Consider the following 18,887-nt stretch of genomic DNA (forward strand, 5'->3'; position numbering starts at 1 on the left):
GCCCAGCCCAGCTGCTGCTGGGGGATCCAGGGGTCAGCAGCTCCATGGGGTGACAGCTGTCCTGCCTGGGACACGGGTGACACCAGGCTGGGGTGGCACAAGGGATGGCTCCATCCCTGTTTTCTTTACTACAAAATTCTGTGCAACAAAATAAAGCCTTTGCCAAAGGAAACGGGCCCCAGGCCAGCTCCTTCCAGGGCTCCCTGGAATGCTCTGCTCTGTCATCCTCGGTGGGCGCTGAGATTTTGTGCAGGTATCAGTTTTTCTGCTCAGGGTGCTTTTCCAGCTGGATGCCTTTGATGAGCTGTTCTGCAGAGGTGGCACGGCGCAGGAGGAGCAGGGAAACCTGCCTGTGGTGAATGGTAAAACCCTCTGGCAACGCCGTGACGCTGCTCCAGACACAGGGGCTAAATTTAGACTGCTCATTTATTATCCTGCAGCTGCTGCCTTTGGTGTGAGAGGAGCCAGGGGCTGCACTGATGCTCCCCTCACCCATGGCTGGGGCTGCCTGGACACAGCCACAGGCTCACACTGGCTGCAAAGCATAAAATAATGCACAAACCTTTTCCCTGGGTGTCTCCTGAGAGATGAGGCTGAGCTTAAATCCCCCACAAAGGTTTACATGTGCTGGCATGAGCAGGTCCTGCCTGGCTGGGAAGGGGGTCCCCTGCTCCCGGTGAGGGTACCCGGGTTTCTGCCAAAGGATGGGAAGCTTTCCTGTGGCTGCCCCACTGCCAAAATCAGGGATCTTCCTCAGGCAAGCCAGCCACAGCTGGAGCAGAGAGGCAGGAGGGGCAGGGAGCCATGGGTGCCTCAGCCTCCTCTCCTCTGGCATGTGCAGCACAGACAAATCCTGGCGTGACCCCGGTGCTTGGCAGACAATGCCCTGCCTGCAGTGCCAGGGAGACAGCAAGTGCAGCCAGGCTGAGCACTGGCACCGTGGCTGCCTTGGGTGAGGAGCCATCCCCGGGCTCTGGTGGCAGGGAAGCCACAGGAAAGCCACCCATCCTTTGGCAGGAGTTCTGCGTGCCTCCAGCAGCACATCTGGGACAAAGGGGTGAAAGGAGGGATGGCCAGGGAGCCAGGCTGGGCTGTGGCCCTGCTGGGACCCACAGTAGCCATGCCCTCACTGCTGGCACCAGCCTGGGACCCACAGCAGCCATGCCCTCACTGCTGGCACCAGCCTGGGACCCACAGCAGCCATGCCCCCACTGCTGGCACCAGCCTGGGACCCACAGCAGCCATGCCCCCACTGCTGGCACCAGCCTGGGACCCACAGCAGCCATGCCCTCACTGCTGGCACCAGCCTGGGACCCACAGCAGCCATGCCCCCACTGCTGGCACCAGTGCCATTGAGATGGGGCCAAGCAGGACAGAACTCCAGGCATCCCATCCTGCTGCATCCATCCCATCCTGCTGAATCCCATCCTGCTGCATCCATCCTGCTGAATCCCATCCTGCTGAATCCATCCTGCTGAATCCATCCTGTTGCCATCCATCCTGCTGCATCCATCCTGCTCCATCTATCCTGCTGCCACCCCTCCTGCATCCATCCTGCTCCATCCATCCATCCAAGCAGGAGGCTGGCAGTGCCAGGAGAGGGTTAAGCCATTCATCATCCCTGCTGGACCCACAGCAGCACCAGTCCTGCCCCCACACTGCTGCTGGGATCTCTGAAGGGTCTCCCAAGCTGTGGGGCGTGCTGGGGCTGCCTCATCCTCCTTGGGGACAATGGGGTGGGGTGGTGGCAGCAGCAGAGGCAGCCTGGTGCCCGCTGTGCCAGCTGCTCGGGAGGTGACTGGGAACCTGCCTGGCACCTGGGCACTGGGAGAGGAGGGACACAGCCCCAGGAGCATCCCCCAGCAGGGACAGAGGTGACAGTCCCTGCCCTGAGCCTGGTGGCTGCAGGGACATTGGGGACACGAGGGATCTCACACCCCAGGGCTGCTGTCCCCATACAGGGACAGGCAGGACAGGCACGGAGCTCATGAAAAAGCCACTTGGAATGACAGTCCTTGGTCCTCCCCAGAGTGTCCCCACTGCTCCTGCCACTGACCCATGGGGACCACAGCACCAAAGACCTCCCTGTGCCTTTTGGGGCCGCTCCCCCTTCTCTCCTCATTCCCTTTTCAGGCACCATCCTATGCACGGACTGTCAGCAACCCAAAAAATGCCCAGATGTGATCCCTGGGTGACCTCCTCCTGCTCCCTGTGCTGGCATGTGCTGAAGCAGCACAGAGGGGACGCAGGGACGCTCTGTTTCTGCCTCCCCCTCGGCCCCAGAGGCCTTTCCCCCGGGTCAGGAGGGGCACAAACCCTTGGGCAGTGGCTGGTATTCGGGTAAGAGGCCACGCTGGGGTACAGAGGCAGCAGCACGTGCTGCTGCTGTCCTGACACACACAGCGCTGGGGCCATCAGCACAGGCTCAGCAACTCTCCCACGGCCACCAGCAACACCCCCGGGACCCCAGGGACCCCCAGGCCAGCTGTGAGGGGTGAGAGGCAGGGCAGGAGCTCGGCGGGGAGCACAGCCTGCCCGCCTGAGGCTCTGCCCTCTCTGCTCCCTGCACTGCAGGGCTGCACTGCTGCTCCCCACTGCAGGAGTGCTGCTGCCCTGCTGGGAGCGGCCCGTGCCCATCGTGGATGGGACACTGTGCCACAGAGCTCCCCTCTGCCATGCTCCTCACCCTCCTTTGGCTGCCAGCTCTGACCCTCTCCCACCTTTCCCACGGGAGGATTTCCCAGTGCCTGCCAAGGGATTTGCAGGTATAAAGTGCCCACTCAGTGCCCGGGAGCCGCTGGCATCCACCTTGGCAGACACCCAGCACTGTCCTGGAGAGACGTGGGCAAAAATCTCACCCTGGCACTGCTGAGCCCAGCCAAGGCAGCCCCTGGCCCTGGGCATCGCCCCTGGCCAGGGGCTCGGGTCCCGTGGGGGGAGGCAGTGCCCGGGCAGCCCGAGCAGGGCACATCCAAAGAAGGAAAAGAGTTGGATGGATGCAGGAGCAGGCCGGGCTCCCTGGCCAGCCAGCCCATACTGTAAAAGGAGTGGGAGCAGGGAGTGCACAGCCCTGGCTCCAGCAGTTTTAAGATGGCTGTGAAGCTGAGAGAAGGAGGAGGAGAAGGAGGAGGAGGAGGACATTAACCCTCCCAGCACTGCGCTGCAGCCACCAGCACTGCAGGGAGATGAATGGCAGCTTTCCAGAGGCTCCACTTAGCAGTAGATGGATTGGGGACCACTCAACTCCCACCCAATAAAATCCAGCTGCTGATGCTTTCAGGCCTGGCAGGGCCGAGCTGGGAGATGCTGTGGGAAGGAGGAGCAGAAAGAGAAGGAGAAGGAGGCACATGACAAATCAAGGACCCACCATGGGACAGGCCATTCAGCAGGACCTTAAAGGCCCCTGCAATATGGGCTCCCTGAAACGATGCCCTTCCGCTTGTGCTGCCCCTGGGGGCTCAGCACACCAGAGGGGCAGGAAAGGGGCACCCCTGGTGCCACCCTCTGGATGCCTGCATTGCCATCCCTTGCTGGCTGCTCAGCAGGGAGCAGCAGAGCCAAGTGACTGCTCAGCTTCCCTGCTCCTGTCCCTGTGGACACTCACGTGAATATTCACGTTTTTCCTGCTTAATGTTTTCCTTTAAAAACATCGGGCTTGGCCCTCCCGGTGCTTTTCTGCAGGATTCATCAGAGCTGCAGCCACCGAGGAGCAAAGGTACCGGGCACTTAACAACAACTTCCCTTCTCCAAAGTTTTAATTGGTCATTGACGTCAAGTGATTATTGAGAATTATTAATTAAGAAAGCATTTAAGAGCCTGGCTTTTGTTGAGGTTTTGCCGTTACAATTAGTTTATGGGCCAAGAGGAGAAACATCAGCCTTTGCAGTCACTTGGAGTGCAGCAAAGTGCCCATAATTAATTTCCCTTTCCGCAGCAAGTGCTTTGCTCTGACCTGCCTTGGGGACTCGCCTTTCTCCAGGTGTGCCAACCACAACAGCCCTGGGAGCACACGGCCACAGGGACATCAGGATGGGAACACCGTGTCCCCTCCAGCCCCTCTCTACGCAGGGATTGCGGCTCTTTTCAGGAAAGCATCCTGGCCACACGCCCTGATCCCGGGGAGGAGGCCACCCTGCCTTTGAAAGAGATTTTCTTTTTATCTCCTTCCTGCCCTGGGGAAGCAGCTGCCTCGCAGGTGCTTGGCACTGAGAGGATGTGTTTTGGCAGCCCAGCGCTTTCCAGGAGTTCCCTGAAGCCCCTCACACAGCAGCAGCACCCACCACAGACAGCAGCAGGATGCTGGCGGGGTGAGCTGAGGCTGGAGAGGCAGGAGAACCCCATGGGAGGGCTCCAGGAACGGGGCTGGAGCAGTGCCTGCTCCTGCCTCAGTCTGTGCACAACCTCAGGCTGCTGCCTGCAGCAGCAATTGCTGCCTCCCCACCTCTGCTGGGGCACCCCAGCTCCTCCTTCCCTGGGGGATCTGGGGTGCTGCTGCATGGGGGAGGCTGGGAGGGCTGCTGACGGGCTGGCAGGCTGCAGGGTGGGAGCCAGCACAGTCCAGCCCTTCCAGAGCAGGCTCAGGGTGCAGGGATGCAGGGATGCAGGGATGCAGGGATGCAGCTCAGCCCTGTGCTCCCAGGCGGATGCTGCTGCTGCTGCATTCCCTCACAGCACCCCAAGTGCAGCACCAGGAGGGACCAGCAGCCCCTGCTCAGCAACTGGGTCAGCTAAATATAAATGGAGCAGCCCCAGAACCAGGCATCTTCCTGCCTTGCATCATTGACACCCTAAAAACCACGGCCTGGGGACAGGGGCTGTGGCAGCTGCTGCCTCACCAGAGGCTCTGCTGAAGCTGCTCCTGTGGAGCCACTGCTCCAAGGGCTCCCAGCCTTGCTCCTGCTGGCCCAGGGCAGCCACCACGGAGCTGGGGGACCAGGTGGGACAGATGCCTGCAGGACAAGGGGACCAGGTGGGACAGATGCCTGCAGGATGGATGTTCCCAGGAGGCCACGGCTGCAAGCTGTGTGTGCACTCCTCCACACAGAGCAGGCCCCCAGGAGGGAGATTTCCACTTCCATTTATCCAAACCAGCCAGATCAGCTCCCAGGCACCAAGGCAAGCAGCTCAAACCCCTCATTAGGGCTGGGCAGATGCCTCCCAGCCCAAGGGGTGCAGGCATGCACCCACAGGTTTGGCTCCTAGGGTGATGTCCAACCCCTGTGCTGCACACCCCTGGGTAAGAACATTTTGTAGGAAGACTCTGCAGCAGGATGGGTTAGGCCCAGTACCCCAGTTTGCTGCACCCCAAGGGCAGATGCCACCCTCAGTACAGTCTGCCCTGTAGTTTGTGGGTGCAGTAGATCTGGTGTTGGAGCCCAGCAGAGGCAGATTTGGGGTGCTTTGAGCTGCTCCCTTCACAGCCTTTTTGGCACCGTGTGGGAGAAGAGGGATGGTGCTCATCCTGCACCCCACACCCAGCACCCAGCCTGAACAGCCCTTTGCAGCCTGCAGGTCTCCAGTTGTCTGCAGCTGAACATCACCCAGCCCGCAGGGTTGGTTATTAGGGAAAAACACTTTAATGAGGCAGCTCATTAAAGGCAGGAACAGATTAACCCAGGAACCTGAGGAACTCGGTGACTGCAGAGTTCAAGAATAGGAGCAACAGGCCCTTCCCTGGCAACGGTGGGAGATGCTGCCTCAAAGCAGTGGGATGAGCCCTTGAATCCTCAAAGCCCTTTCAAAGCCCTGCACCCTCCCAGGAGCTGTGTGAGCTCTGGAGATGAAAGATGCTGGGAAGGGTGGACCACAGCTTGAAACCCATAAAAACACCCACTGAAATACAAGGGGAAAATACTCCATCCCCAATAGTCGACTTCACACACTGCCTCCTCCACTGATCAAGCAAAATCCCAGCACCAGCGTGGACTTCCAGCAGGGATGCTCCAGGGAGAAAGCCTTTGGCAAGACACAACCCTGCTGCACAGGAGCGACGTGGGAGGAGAGGCAAAGCCAAGCAGAGTTCAGAGTTACGGTCAGCACAGAAAAATGAACCCTGGAAAAGAAATCCAGCTTCATTTCCCACTACAGGGAAAGGTATGCAGCTCTTCCCTCTCCACAGGCAGAGGAAAGGCTGCTGAGTGGTGGAAGCCCAGGCAAGTGGGGCACCTGGGGATGCTGGGGTTACCTCAAAGTCACTCCAGCAGCAGGGAGAAGAGTCAGGCCCGTGCCATGGCTGTTATGAATGAAGGTGGGAGCGGTGCAGCTAAAGATAACTTTGTGAGCAGGTACTATTAATAGCAATACTCTCGGGCTTTTGCTTTGTGCTTCCTGCGAGGCTCTGCAGGATGGAGGAGCTCTAATGCATCGGGCCCTGCAATGGCTCTGGGGAAGGCCCCATGTGCGTCCCCAAGCCCAACAGCAGGACTGACACCCTCAAGGAACAGGGACAGGCAGCGGTGGCCCAGGCTGCCACCGGTCACCCGGCACCGGCGCGGCACCGGCCGGGCGCTGGCAGTGAGGACGCTGGCGAGGCTGCTGCCATGCCGGTTTCCATGGCGACTTCAGCACTTGGCGCGAGATGGAGATGACGGGATCAGCCAGCGGAGTCACTGAGCGGAGCTGGCGTCGTCCGTCTGCCGTGGCCAGCGGCACAGCCCTGCCAGAGCGAGAGGCTGGCACAGGGCGCACGCCCGGCCGCCTCGGGCCATCTGGGTCCCCCTCCTTACAGAGCGCGTGTGGCTGCCGCTTGTCCTGGTGATGCAGAGCCTGCACATCCCATCAGCCCCTCCCTGACACCTCCAGGAAAGCTCTGTCCAGGTCCTGACCCCAGCCCTGTGCTGGCCACTTAGCACACCTGGCACTGGAGCACCCCCATTCAGGTCTCTCCCCCATTTCCATTCCCAGTGGGGCTGTCCCCTTGCCACAGGACACACACCCCTTCACATCCCAGTTGGTGGCATCAGGGCCCGCTGGCACAGCCTGGCAGGGTGGTACCCAGCTCCTCTCTGCAGCTGAAGGAGATGCTGCAGGCTGGGGCTGAGCTGGCACCGGGACAGCCCTGATCCTCACTGGCCCTTGGCCCCGCAGAGGCTTTCCCTGGCTTACAGGTAATCTAAGATCAAGCGCTCCAGCCAGCCGTGCCTGGGCAGACACACACAGACACCACGGAGCAGCGGGGAACCGAACACCTGCAGCATGTGACTCCCCAGCTGGCTTGGCCTCCCGGGCCCCAAAAGAGACCTCCCTGGGGACCCCCGCCCTTGCCAGGCTGCCACACCTGGCCGTGGTATTCCCAGACTGCTGGCAGGGAGCACAGAGGGCTGGGGCAGCGGGCGGGGGGCTGGGACCCCCGGCACTCGCTCCCGCCGGCGGGCAGGATCCTCACCACGCACCCTTTTATTCCAGCAGTGCAATTAGCCTTGCTGACCCCTGAAATCCTCAGCCTCTCTAAGCAGCCATGCATTAAATCCCGGATCCAAGAGTGGAAATAGACTTTGTAAAAGGCTTATGGCCCTATTTATTACATTTTACGCATGACGGAGCCGGACAGCGCGGCTGCGGCCGCGCCACGCCGAGGCAGCCGGACACACGGACGGGCAGGGGCTGCAGCAGAGCCCGGGTGGGTGTCTGCTCCTGGGCAGGCTTGTGCTGCCAGCCGAGCGCTCCGGCAGCCGCAGGCCGGCAGGGATATCGATCCAGATGAAAGCCAACACCGCTGCCGGGCCGGGTAACCGTATCTGCCGCACATTTGTATTCCTCGGAGCAGGGCGGGAGGGCTGCAGCCATCTGCCAGGAGCCCGGGGATCCTGGGGACACTGCGAGCCCTCCACACAGAGCCCACCGTGCCACCTCCTCCCCTTCTGCTTCCTCTGCCTTGTCCATTCCACCTGCACCCTGCTAGGGCCCAACACCGACCTGAGCAGGGCAGCGCCCAAACGGGACCTGCCTGTTCCCGTCTGGGAGCTGAGGGGACACGGCACCAGAGCTCACAAGGTTGTCCAAGGGCACCGTGCGCAGCCAGCGTGCAGGTGTTCACTGACACATCCCCAGGGCCCCACGGCTCAGCCAGGTGGCTCCTGCCCCAGGGGATGGCAGAGGAGCCTGCACACCACAGGCTGCTTAGCTGAGCTGGGCACAGCGAGGAGCAAGGATGGGCAGCGGGGGGACGAGGTGTGCAGGGAGGCAGAGCCAAAAGCACACCAAAAGCACAGAGGCAGTGCTCAAACAGCTGAGGGACTCTGCTCTCCTGCAGAAAACACAAGGCAGCTCCTGTGTGTCTCCAAATCCCAAGGAGCCCCTGCAGCAGCCCCAGACCAGGGAGATGCTTTTGTGTCAGCACTGCAAAGCAGGCAGGAGCAGAGGGAACACAAGGGTGTCCTCTCCACACTCTTAAAATGAGCCTGCTGCAGAGACTCCTGCAGCATGTATCACCAAGTGCCTGGAACACCAGCACACACACACAGCCAGCCACTCCCCACTTCCTTGGAAGAGACACCCTCACTTGCAGGGCAGTTGGAAATGTTACAAGAAAAAAGCAAAGGTCACCCTGTGCACCTCTGAGAAACTCAGCTTCCATCAATGCTTGGTGCAAGGTGCAAGCCTGGCTGATGCCAGGGGGTGCATGAGAGGCCCCCCATGCCACATGGTCAGACCCATCTCTTGTGCTCATCCAAAGGCAAAAAGCTCTGGTGTGTGCGAAGAAGCAGAAGTGGGTCCATGGGATGTGCACAGTGCCCGGATTGGTGTGCACGCCGTGGTGCCCAGGAGGGTGGGTGTCCCTGAATGCCCATGAACATCCCTGGCAAAGGGAAATGGCACCTGTGGGGTGTCCCTCAGCTTGGCATTTCAAAGGCTCGGTCCCACACCTTTCCCTAAAGGTGCACCTTATCTGAGGTGCACCTATGGGCACAGAAGGACCCTTGCACTTCCCTGCCTTTCCACCCAGCCACGTTGTGGGGGTGATTCATCCCCAACAGCCCCCACTGGTCACCCCGAGGTGCTGCAGCCCCACAGAGCCCTTTGGCAGGGCTGGATGTGGAGGTTCCACCCCGTAGCTCAGCTCTCCTTCAGTGCTTTGGAGCACAGATCCTCCCTCCACAGGGCACAATAACAAACAGCATGTTTGGGCATAGAAGGGCCCTGGCCTCAAAAGGCATCGAGACATTTAGGAAAAACCCTGCAGTCCACATCTCCACAGGTTTGTGCTTCCCAACCCGGTCACTGCCGTGAGCTCCCCGCTGACCCAGAACACTGCAAGTCCACCCTGATGATGGCAAGGGGAATAATCCCCCCAGGCCCCACTGAATGAGGTTCAAACTCCCCATAACACCCGTGCACAAAGGTCCCCTACCCTCCAGGGCACTTGCAGGCTAATCCTCCCTCCAGAGAGGCTGCTATATTTAGGTATCTAAATGAGACAGAGTGGCTCTTTCCAAAAAAGAGTTCGTTTGGGTTACATAAATACAGAGAGAAACTTGAAAGCTGTATTTCCAGGTCCTTGCACTGCCATAAGTGAGCGGCAGAGATGAGGACAGTCTCCCCCTGATAATCTGCCTTTCATGTATTTTTGACTCAGCTGGATGTGCAGACGGGTTTGCAGCTCCTCTGGGCAGATGGGCAGCGGGCACTGCTGGACACTGAGGTGGACACTGAGAGGAGGCAGCCAGGCCGAGCAGACCCTCAGTTCTCCCCAGGGAAACCACTCCGCATCCCAGATGCCCTGGCAGAGGAAGGGAGAAGCCAACACTGCAGACAGGCCAGGCAGCACCACTCAAAGCACGGGCAGGAGGAGTCAACAGGAATAAAGAAGCGAGCAGCTGCAGCCCTTCCCATCCCTGCTGTCCCAACACTCCCCCCATGACATCGCTGTCCTCTCAGCCACCAACTTCCTTCCTGCTGCATCCACTTCCACATCCCAAAGCCTTGGAGAATTCCCAGGAGAATGTCCTGCACCTACCACAGCTCATCCCCAGCTCCAGTTCTGCTGATGGGATGGGCTGGGAATGGTCACCAGCAAAGCAGTGTCCCCCCAGAGCTGGGTGGCAAGATGTACCGTGAGGGTTTCTGGGGACACGGGCCACGTGCTTTCATTTTCAAAATACATATAAATAGACATACTTATTCCTTCTTAAAAGGACACAGCAACAAGGGAAAAAAAAAAGCAGCTCAAATACCATCCAACCTTTCAGCCTGAGAAAACCACACAGTTCTCACAGGCTGGAGTTCTGTTACCTGGGAAATGGGTTCTAGCACTGGAAACCCGCATGCGCCAGCCTCCCTGTGGGGCCCACACAGAAACAGAAACTTCCTTTTTAAGAAAAAAAATTGCATTTTTTTTTTTCTTTTCATTATCAGCACGGTTTGGTCGTGACTGTGTGCAAGCCTGCTCGAAAGGAGAAACGATGCTTGTGGTTTAAATCTCCAGCTGTGCAGAGCTCTGGGGCTGATGCCGTTGGAGCAGAGGTTTGAAAATCCCCCTGCAGTGAAGGTGCAGGAAGGTGGCCCTGAGCCACACACACCTGGCACAGGCAGAGCCCCAGGTCCCCCAGCCCGGGGCAAAGGGAAGCAGCCTGGGTTTGCAGGGAGCCAACAGGAATGCAAAGTTTAATTAGCTGGAAGCCAAGGGCTGTGGAAGTTGCAAACATTTGCACTGAGGCAGGGAAGGTGCCAAGAAATCAGGGCTGAAGCTGGACAAAGTTCAGCCCCGCCGTGCTGGTGCCCGGTGAGCAGCCTGTGCGCGGCAGGAGCGGGTGCTGGCAGCTCACCTGGCACCAGCCAAGGTGAGCCCCTGGCCAGCCCTGCCACACACGGGCACTGGGATCTGGCCCAGGACTGTGGGCTCTGCCTGGGCAGCACACGTGGAGCAAAGGACCACCAGCTCTGTGCCCACCAGTGTCACCACACCATGCTGGCAGAGGGACTGGCCTCTGCAGGGGATAGAGAGCCAGAGCCTGGCCCTGCTTCATCCTTCCAGGAGGGCTGTGAGTGCCACGTTTGTCACCTCCAGCTCCTCGCTGCCACCCTGGCACGTGCACAGCCATGGCCTCGGCGTGACCAGTGCTGGTCTCAGCTCCAAGCCAGCCTGGCTGCAGCCCGGTGTGCCAGAACTGCATGCATGCAAGGGGTCACGGCAGTCCCCTGAACACCCTGCAGCTACACATGCACTTTCTTCACAAAAAAATAATAATACGACTCCCTCCTACCTAGGAATTTGGTTAAAAAATGGAAGAAAAACGCTCAGCAAAAATGCTGCACCCCCAGGGACAGCTGGGGCTGCTCCAGCCATGGGTCACCTCGTGGCAGGACAGCCAGGTCCCCAGCTGTCACTTGTGAAAGCCACATCCCCCCTTGCGGGGCGCAGGAGGGAGGAGAACAAACATGAAGAGAGGCAGCTGGGCTTCCTTCCATCCCAGGCTGCCCCAGCTCGGCCCGCAGCCCCGGGCCAGGACGCTCGGCCCTCGCCACAGGATTTCCTTGCTCTTGACGTCCATGAAAGTTAGGAAATGACGGTTCCTTGGGGAATAGGTGGGGAAGGCAGCTTTTGGCAGCGGGGGGTAAAAGGATGACACTTCCCACACCGTCCCCCCGCATGCCAGGGACAAAGCGTGTCCTGCAGCCTCCCCAGACAAAGGGGAGAGCAGAAGTGACAGCGGTGCTGAGCTGCTGCTCTGTGAGCCCAACTGGCAGCACAATGAAACAGGAACCGAGGGGCCTGGCCGTGGCTGGCTCAGCAGAGGGGCTGCGGGGCTGCCCCGGCCGCAGGGCGCACAGGAAGAATTCAGAAAATGCATCTCTGTGAAGATATGCTGCTGCCCTGCAACTGGAGTCCCTGCAAGAGCTGGAGGCGCCACCTCAGCACAAAAACATCCATATAAAGCATGTACTGCTCATCCCAGGGGAGGGGAGAAGTGTCACATCAGCCCTCCATGGGCTCTTCAGCCTTTGTCCCCATCTGGGTGGGCAGGGGGCCATGGGGACAGAGGGGACACAGATGGTAAAAGCTCCGGGCACAGGAGACATGTAAAAAGCTCCTGGCACCCTTCAGCATCATCATGCTTCCTCCAGGAGAACTCCTGGTGCTGTGGTTGCCCACCCAGCTCCCAGCGCCTGCGGCTTTGCCTCCTCGGGACACTGGGATGTGAGATAAGGGAAGTATTTTCCCTAAGCCTCACATTGCGGCAGAGATCAAAGGTGACTCTGGCTACTGCATGGGGCCGTGTCCCCAGGGCTGCCACAGCCGCTCCACATCCCCCACCAGCAGATACCACCAGATACCACCTTGCCACATGGAGAACCCCTCCCCCGGCGGGTTTCCAGATCCCCCAGGGCCAAAGGAGATTTCCAGCTTTTACTTTTCCCTGTGTTAATTCAGAAGTGAACTGGTTTAATGCAGCAGCTGGGCCTTGGCTGTTGCCTCCACGTGGGGAAGTGGTGCAGTGGGACGGGGTTGGACGAGGACAGGGCTGACAAGGCCCCGGGCGCAGCCAGATCTGTGCAAAGTCCTTTGGCGTTTCTTGGAAGCTCCCGTTATTGAAAGAAAAAGGAAGAAAAAAAACCAACCCAACCGCCATAAATAAATAAATAATAATTTGTAAGCCAGAGTTCAGGAAAAGTGCTGAAAAGCAGATTGGCTGAGCGATAAGGGAAGGGAAACACATTGGCTGGACCATCACCCAGTGCCTCCGGTGCCCGTGCCCCTGGAAGTAGGTCACTACCTCACCTGACCACCCGCCCCATTAACCTCAACCTTTAGTCCCTGGCTCCTCGCTACAAGCACAGGCATCTTAAAACCCCCTTGTCCAGGTGAGAAGGTGGCTCTGCAGGCAGCAGGAGGTGGGATCCTGCCCACTCCTGGGCTGTGGGCAGGGTGCCGGAGCCCCACACGGCCAAGAACCCCACATGGCCGGGAGCCCCACATGGCCCTGGAGTCCAACATGGCCTGGAGCCCCACACAGCCTGGAGTCCCACAGAGCTAGGAGCCCCACACGGCCCTGAAGCCCCACACGGCCAGGAGCCCCACACGGCCTGGAGCCCCACACGGCCTGGAGCCCCACATGGCCTGGAGCCCCACACGGCCAGGAGGCCCACATGGCCTGGAGCTCCACATGGCCTGGAGCCCCACACGGCCTGGAGATCCACATGGCCGGGAGCCCCACATGGCCTGGAGCCCCACACGGCCAGGAGGCCCACATGGTCTGGAGCTCCACATGGCCTGGAGCTCCACGCGGCCAGGAGCGTGGCGGTCACCGTGGCAGGGCCGCGCTGGCGGTGGCTCCGGTGCACAGAGAGTTCCCCCCTGCTAAATCACTCCAGGCTGCCAAGCAGTCACGAGAAATATAAGCCCGCGCCGGGTTGCCATGGAGCAGGGCTCAGCTGCGGGAGCCTGAAGCCGATTCCTCCGGCAAACGTGTCTGCAGCCGAGGCCCTGCCAGCACCTCGCGTCCCTGGCTCCGTGGTGGCGGCCAAGCGGTGCCACACGCGTGGTCCCGGCGGAGCCACGTCTCCGGGGACAGCACTTCCCTGCCCTGACACTGCTGCAGAGCCACACAGGGACAGTGCCCCTTGCCCTGGTGACAGCATCTCCCCAGGGCCATGGGCATGCAGAAGTGGTGGCTCCGGTGGTGGCATTTGGCAGTAGCAGCACAGGCTGGCCCTGCACAATGTTTCTGCCCCAGCACGGGGATGTCCCCAAGCCTCCATGGTGCTGGCACGTGCTGGCCAGGGGGAATCGTGTCCTTCATGGGATCATAGAATTGTTTGGGTTGGAAGAGACTTTAAAGCTCATCTATTCCACCCCCTGCCATGGGCAGGGACGCCTTCCAGCCTGGCCTTGGACGCTTCCAGGGATCCAGGGGCAGCCACAGCTTCTCTGGGCACCTGTGCCAAGGTCTCCCCACCTTCAAAGGGAAGATTTTTTTCCTAGTGTCTCCTGTAACCCTACTCAGTGTCAGTTTGGATCCATTCTCCTTGTCCCGCTACTACAGCACTGCAGCTCTCACATCCTGCCACAGCCCCCAGCCCCACCAAAGGGGATCACAGAGCCTGGTGGGCTCCTGCCCTTGGCACCACATCAAATCATCTGCCAGGAGCCAGCCTGTGGCATCTCCATCCCCAGCCCTGCACCAGAAACATGAGACCCATTTCCCAAAACCAGGAGTTTGGGGTTGGAAGGGGCATTCCCAGAGCATTTTTAATTAGCCAACCAACCGTGCCAAAGAGCTCGTGTAAGTGGAGTTCCTCCCTACAAAAAGGCTTTTGACATTGGAAAGGTTAATGTGAGAGAGATCCCTCTCCCTCACAAAGCTCCCTTTGCTGGAGGCCCTTGTTGAGCCCTTAATTATTCACCTGTTGGAGAGGTGCCTTTCCATTACAACATGAGACAGGGCAGGGATGTGCAGGCAGGCAGGTGGGGGAAAACCCTCGGTGTAGGGCACCCCTGAGGTGGGGAACACAGGTCAGAATCCCAGGGGGAAGGCAGGCAGGTGTGGGGGCAGGCTCTGAGGGGCAGGTTCCAGCCCAGCCCTCCTCTCCCTCCGGCTGCTCTCTCTCTCCTGGCTCAGCTCAGACTCTGCTGTGCTCGCCAGCCTTCACAGCCTGATGTTGGGGACAGCCAGGGGACAACCAGCACCCCCATCTCCAGCACACAGCCACCAAGACACAGCCACCCTGCTTCCCAGAAAACTTCAGCCTCCTCCAGCCCTGCCACTGCAGCAGCCCTTCGACCCACGCTGCAGCAATGCAGCTGAGGATGCATTTTGCACAGGCCCTCGGGCTGCTCATCGTCCAAACCCACCCCAAATCTTCGAGAGAAAAGCCACAGAACACAGGATATCGGTCAGTTCAGTGAGGACTATCAGAAATCAGAGATGCATCCCCACTTCAGCACTAGAAATGCCAACCCAGCGCAGGCTCGCTGTGCCTCCTGCACTCATCGATGGATTAAGCTGTTAGCAGGAGGCTGGGAAGTTAAAGAGGGAATATTGTATTTCAGTTCATGTGATCTTTAAACATCCCTCTGAGAAGCAGCCTGGGTTCTTTTTATTATTATTTTTCCCCCCTCCTGCTGCACTTTGTTTGGGGTTTTTAAACGAATTGAAGCCGTTACAGCCACAGTGCTCCAGCCTCTCGCAGGGATGCTGAGAGCTGCTCCGTGGTGCTCTCGGCAGAGCTGCCTGGCTGGCACTTCCCAGCGCCTGGTGCCAGCAGATGAACCAGCTACAACCAGCCTCATACCTCTGAGCAGCAGAGTTGCACAAAATGGATTAAGCAGGCCCAGAAATGACACATTTTGAGGCGCAGCAGAACAAAATCACTTTTTTTTTTTGTTGGAAAAAAAAAAAGAAAAAAGAAGAAAAAAAAAGGAAAAAGGAGTTGGCAGGAGAAAGGCAGATATCAAGTGAAAAACCCTGATTTTCTTTCTGTAGCAATGCAGGTACCACGTGAATCATCGCTGTCCTCGATATGTAAATAGAGGTTAGCTGGCACCCTCAGCACAAGCCCTTGTGAATAAGGGACTGATGCAGATACCCCTGTGCATCTCCCCGAGAGCCATGCTCAGGATTCCTCCCCTGGAGGGGAAAGGATCACCTGGCACCTGCACCAACTGCGCCTTTCTCACAACCTACAGCAAAAGCAGGACGGGGAGAAGCAGGGGCGAGCGAGCACGAGAGTCCCAGTTCCTCAAAATTTCCACGAAGGAAACGGCCACTATTCATCATCCCGTGGCCTCCTGACAGCGCAGCCTCTCAGGATAACCTGCTCCGTGCTGGGGCACTGGGGTCCCAGGGGCAGCAGCTTGGGGGCTCCCCGGAGGAGGCAGTAACCCAGTTGTAAGCAGAGGCTCGTACAGTAGTAATGGGGAGAGACGTCAGCGCCAGCCCGGCCCGCCTCCCGCTCCCAGTTAGAAGCAGCATGTGACAGAGCCAGGGCTGGAGCCTTCCCCCAGTTTCATCAGAGGTTAAGGTACAAGCACAACACATGCTTACAACTTCAGGCGGTTCTTAGCAAACGCATGCAAATCATAGCTGGGGGGGGCTGTTTTTTCTTCCTTTTTCCGTCTTCTCTTTTCTTCCCATGGCAGCCCTGAGCCCCTCAGCGCACGTGGGGACAGAAGAGGAAACGGAATTATCGCAAGCAGGCGCCGGACGGGAGAGCACAGAGGGGCTGCACGGGAGCTGCAGCGAGCTGCAACGCTGCCCCTGCTGCTCCTCTCCTCCCACACCTGCAGATTTCAGAGCAGCGCTACCTGTGCTGCTCCCTCCAGCAGAGAGCACGCCGGGGGCCGAGAGAGAAAACAGGGGACACAGCCAACAGCGTTTCATCAACATTGTCTCCTTTCAGCACAGGCCATTACACAGTTCCAAATTTTCCAGGGAACATTCACAACATGGTGGGCTTGCACCAGAGAGGGATGACAATTCGTAGAATTTTTTTTTTCCCCTCTCTTAGCAGTCGCTTTTTGCAATAAGATTCTTAAATTGGCACATCAAAGGCTGACCAAAAAGCAAAGAAAAAGAGAAACAAGGCTCCAGGCACATGCTGCAACCATAAGGGCTTTTCATGTCGTGGTTAACACACTGAGAACAGGAGGGTTATTATAGGGAAGTGGAGCCAGGAACTTTCATCTGCTCAGGGAGCAGTGGGGCTGGTGGGAGCTGCAGCCTTTGTGCCATTCTTCCAGGGGATGGCATCCCGCACACGCAGCCCGCTCGGGGGACAGCGTCCCACACAGCCAGCCTCCTCTCCTGCGAGCCGATGGGCTCCCTCAGCAATAACAAAATGGAAAAATCCCACAAAGTGCTTACAAAAATCTCGGCCCACTTCTCACCTTTCCTGACCCTCCTGCTGTAATCAACCTGTCAGCAGCTCTCGGTTAAGAAGCCAGGCTGCCTCCCCCTGCTCTGCCCCCAGACGCCGCCCGGTCCCGTGCCAAGCCGGAGCGCTCTGGCGCTGGTGCAGGCGGGCAGAGGTGCCGGGACTACATCAATCTGGCTGGTGGCAAGCCCTGCCTGGTTCTGGCTGGCACACGCACCGCGGGCAAATCTGATTTACCAGGTCTCGAGCCCGTGTTTGTTTTGAACCCAAACGGCGGCAGGATTAGCCCAGGTCCTGTCCCCCACAAACACACACGCTCCTGGCTGTTTGCAATCGCGGGGCTGAGCTGGTGAGAGAGCAAGGGTTGGGATGAATGCGCTCGCTTCACAATCAGAGCTATTTTGTAATCCGTGGTTATGAAAGTGAAGGGTCGGGGGGGATGATAAATAACTACAGAAAACTCTTCCCACTTGCAGCAGCCTCATCGAGACGACTGCGAAATGCGCGGCCGTGCTCGGGCTCAGCCCCGGCTCCGGCTCCTGCCCCGTTTATTGTATAGCGCCTCTCTTGCAGCCCCCAAAATGGAAAAGCATGCGAGCCCTATAGCCAGCACGGCTCGCTCTCGTGATCCCGCCGGAGCTGCCAAGGAGCCTTAATCTGATTTTAATACCCGGCTCCTCCAAAACACAGCCCATCCACATTTTGGAGCCGGCGACTCGCAGCACCGAGACCCCTGTCGCTGTCGCATCCCCCCTCCCCAAACCTCCATCCCCCAAGATCCCAGCCCGTATGCGTGGAATTGACGCTCGGCATGACTCATCCCACAGCCCGGCTCTATCAGCCCCCACCGCGCAGCCCCCTGCGGAGCCCCCCCCACCACCGCGCCGCCCCCTCCCCACCTTCGGGGGAGCCCTAACAACCGGGGGGTGCTTCTGCACCGAAACCCATCGAGCCATCAACTTGTCCCCTGTCCCCCCAGACTGCCGGCCGATGGGGGGGCGCGGGAGTCCACGTGCGAGTGGTGCTGAAAGCGCCGCCGGGGCTGCGGGGCTGCGGCCGCCCGGGAGCCCCGGGAGGGGCGCGCACAGCCCCGCGGGCGGCCGGCTCCGCAGCCGCGGAGAGAACGGGACCGCCGCACACCCCGGGCACCCGGCGCAACGAGCCGGGCCCCGCAGCCCCGCTCCGGCAGCGCCGGCTCTTCTCTTCCCCGGGGTGCCCCGGCAAGCAGCGGGGGGGTCCGTCCGTTCCCCGCTCCGATGCAGCGCTCCGGGGAGCCGCGCAGCAGAGCCCCCCCCGCGCCGCCTACCTGGCTGTCCGCTAGGTAACTGAAGACGAAGGAGGAGAGATCCTCGTCGAGCAGAGAGCTGCAATCCGGCCCCGGCTCCGCCATCTTCCACCTCCGGCTGGGGCTGAGCACCGAGCATGCAGCAGGCGCGGCGGCGGGAGCCGGGCGGCCGGCGGGGCGGGGAGCGCGGAGCGCCGGGGCGGAGCCGCCCGCAGCCCCCGCCCGCAGCCCCCGCCCGCAGCCCCCGCTCGCAGCCCCCGCCCGCAGCGGCTGCGGAGCCGGACACGGGGGGATCGCTGCGAGGAAGCGCCCCGGGGGCTTTGCAGACACGCGTGGGACACCACTTTTGTGTGTCCCTTGGAAGTGCCACCCCGTCAAACAGGGGGTGCCACCGGCCCCTGGGGCGCTCCGAGTTTGGATGTGTAAGCGTTGGGTGCAGCGGGTCAGACCAGGGGGCACATCCAGGCTCTCTCTGGGGCTTTTAAAGTAGTTCCTGCAGGAGCGCCTTCCCCAGGGACACCACACGCAGAAGGAACCCACTTTGAGCAGTGCCACTGTGCACACCTTAAAATTGTCAGCGTTTAGATGTGGGAGCACCCAACAGCGCCAGGCACCTCTCCACAGTCCCCAGATCACCCCATTGGGAGTGATGTTTGGAGATACAAAATCCCCGAGAGCCGCGGCTGGGCCAGGAGTCACTTCCAGGCTCGGTGGGTCTGCATGAAGTGGGACCAGGGGATTGCAGTAAAGAGTAGAAAAGAGCAAAAGATTTTCTGATTTTCTTTGTTTT

At 59.7% G+C, this 18,887-nt stretch overlaps 1 protein-coding gene across 1 annotated transcript in view; it reads right to left on the bottom strand.

Moving 5' to 3' along the window:
• The window catches only part of PPARGC1B (PPARG coactivator 1 beta), a 46,265-nt gene extending 28,003 nt beyond the window's left edge, over positions 1-18,262 (bottom strand). Inside the window, exon 1 of the mRNA XM_054287812.1 lies at positions 18,119-18,262. Coding sequence (XP_054143787.1) covers positions 18,119-18,202 — 84 coding nt within the window. The 5' untranslated portion in view covers positions 18,203-18,262. The remainder of the gene's footprint in view (positions 1-18,118) is intronic.
• Between the last annotated feature and the right edge of the window lie 625 nt (positions 18,263-18,887).

Source organism: Melozone crissalis, unplaced genomic scaffold (assembly GCF_028551555.1).
Source record: "Melozone crissalis strain CALT ecotype California unplaced genomic scaffold, PUWL_Pcris_2 ptg000061l_1, whole genome shotgun sequence".
In the NCBI taxonomy this organism is placed as follows: domain Eukaryota; kingdom Metazoa; phylum Chordata; class Aves; order Passeriformes; family Passerellidae; genus Melozone; species Melozone crissalis.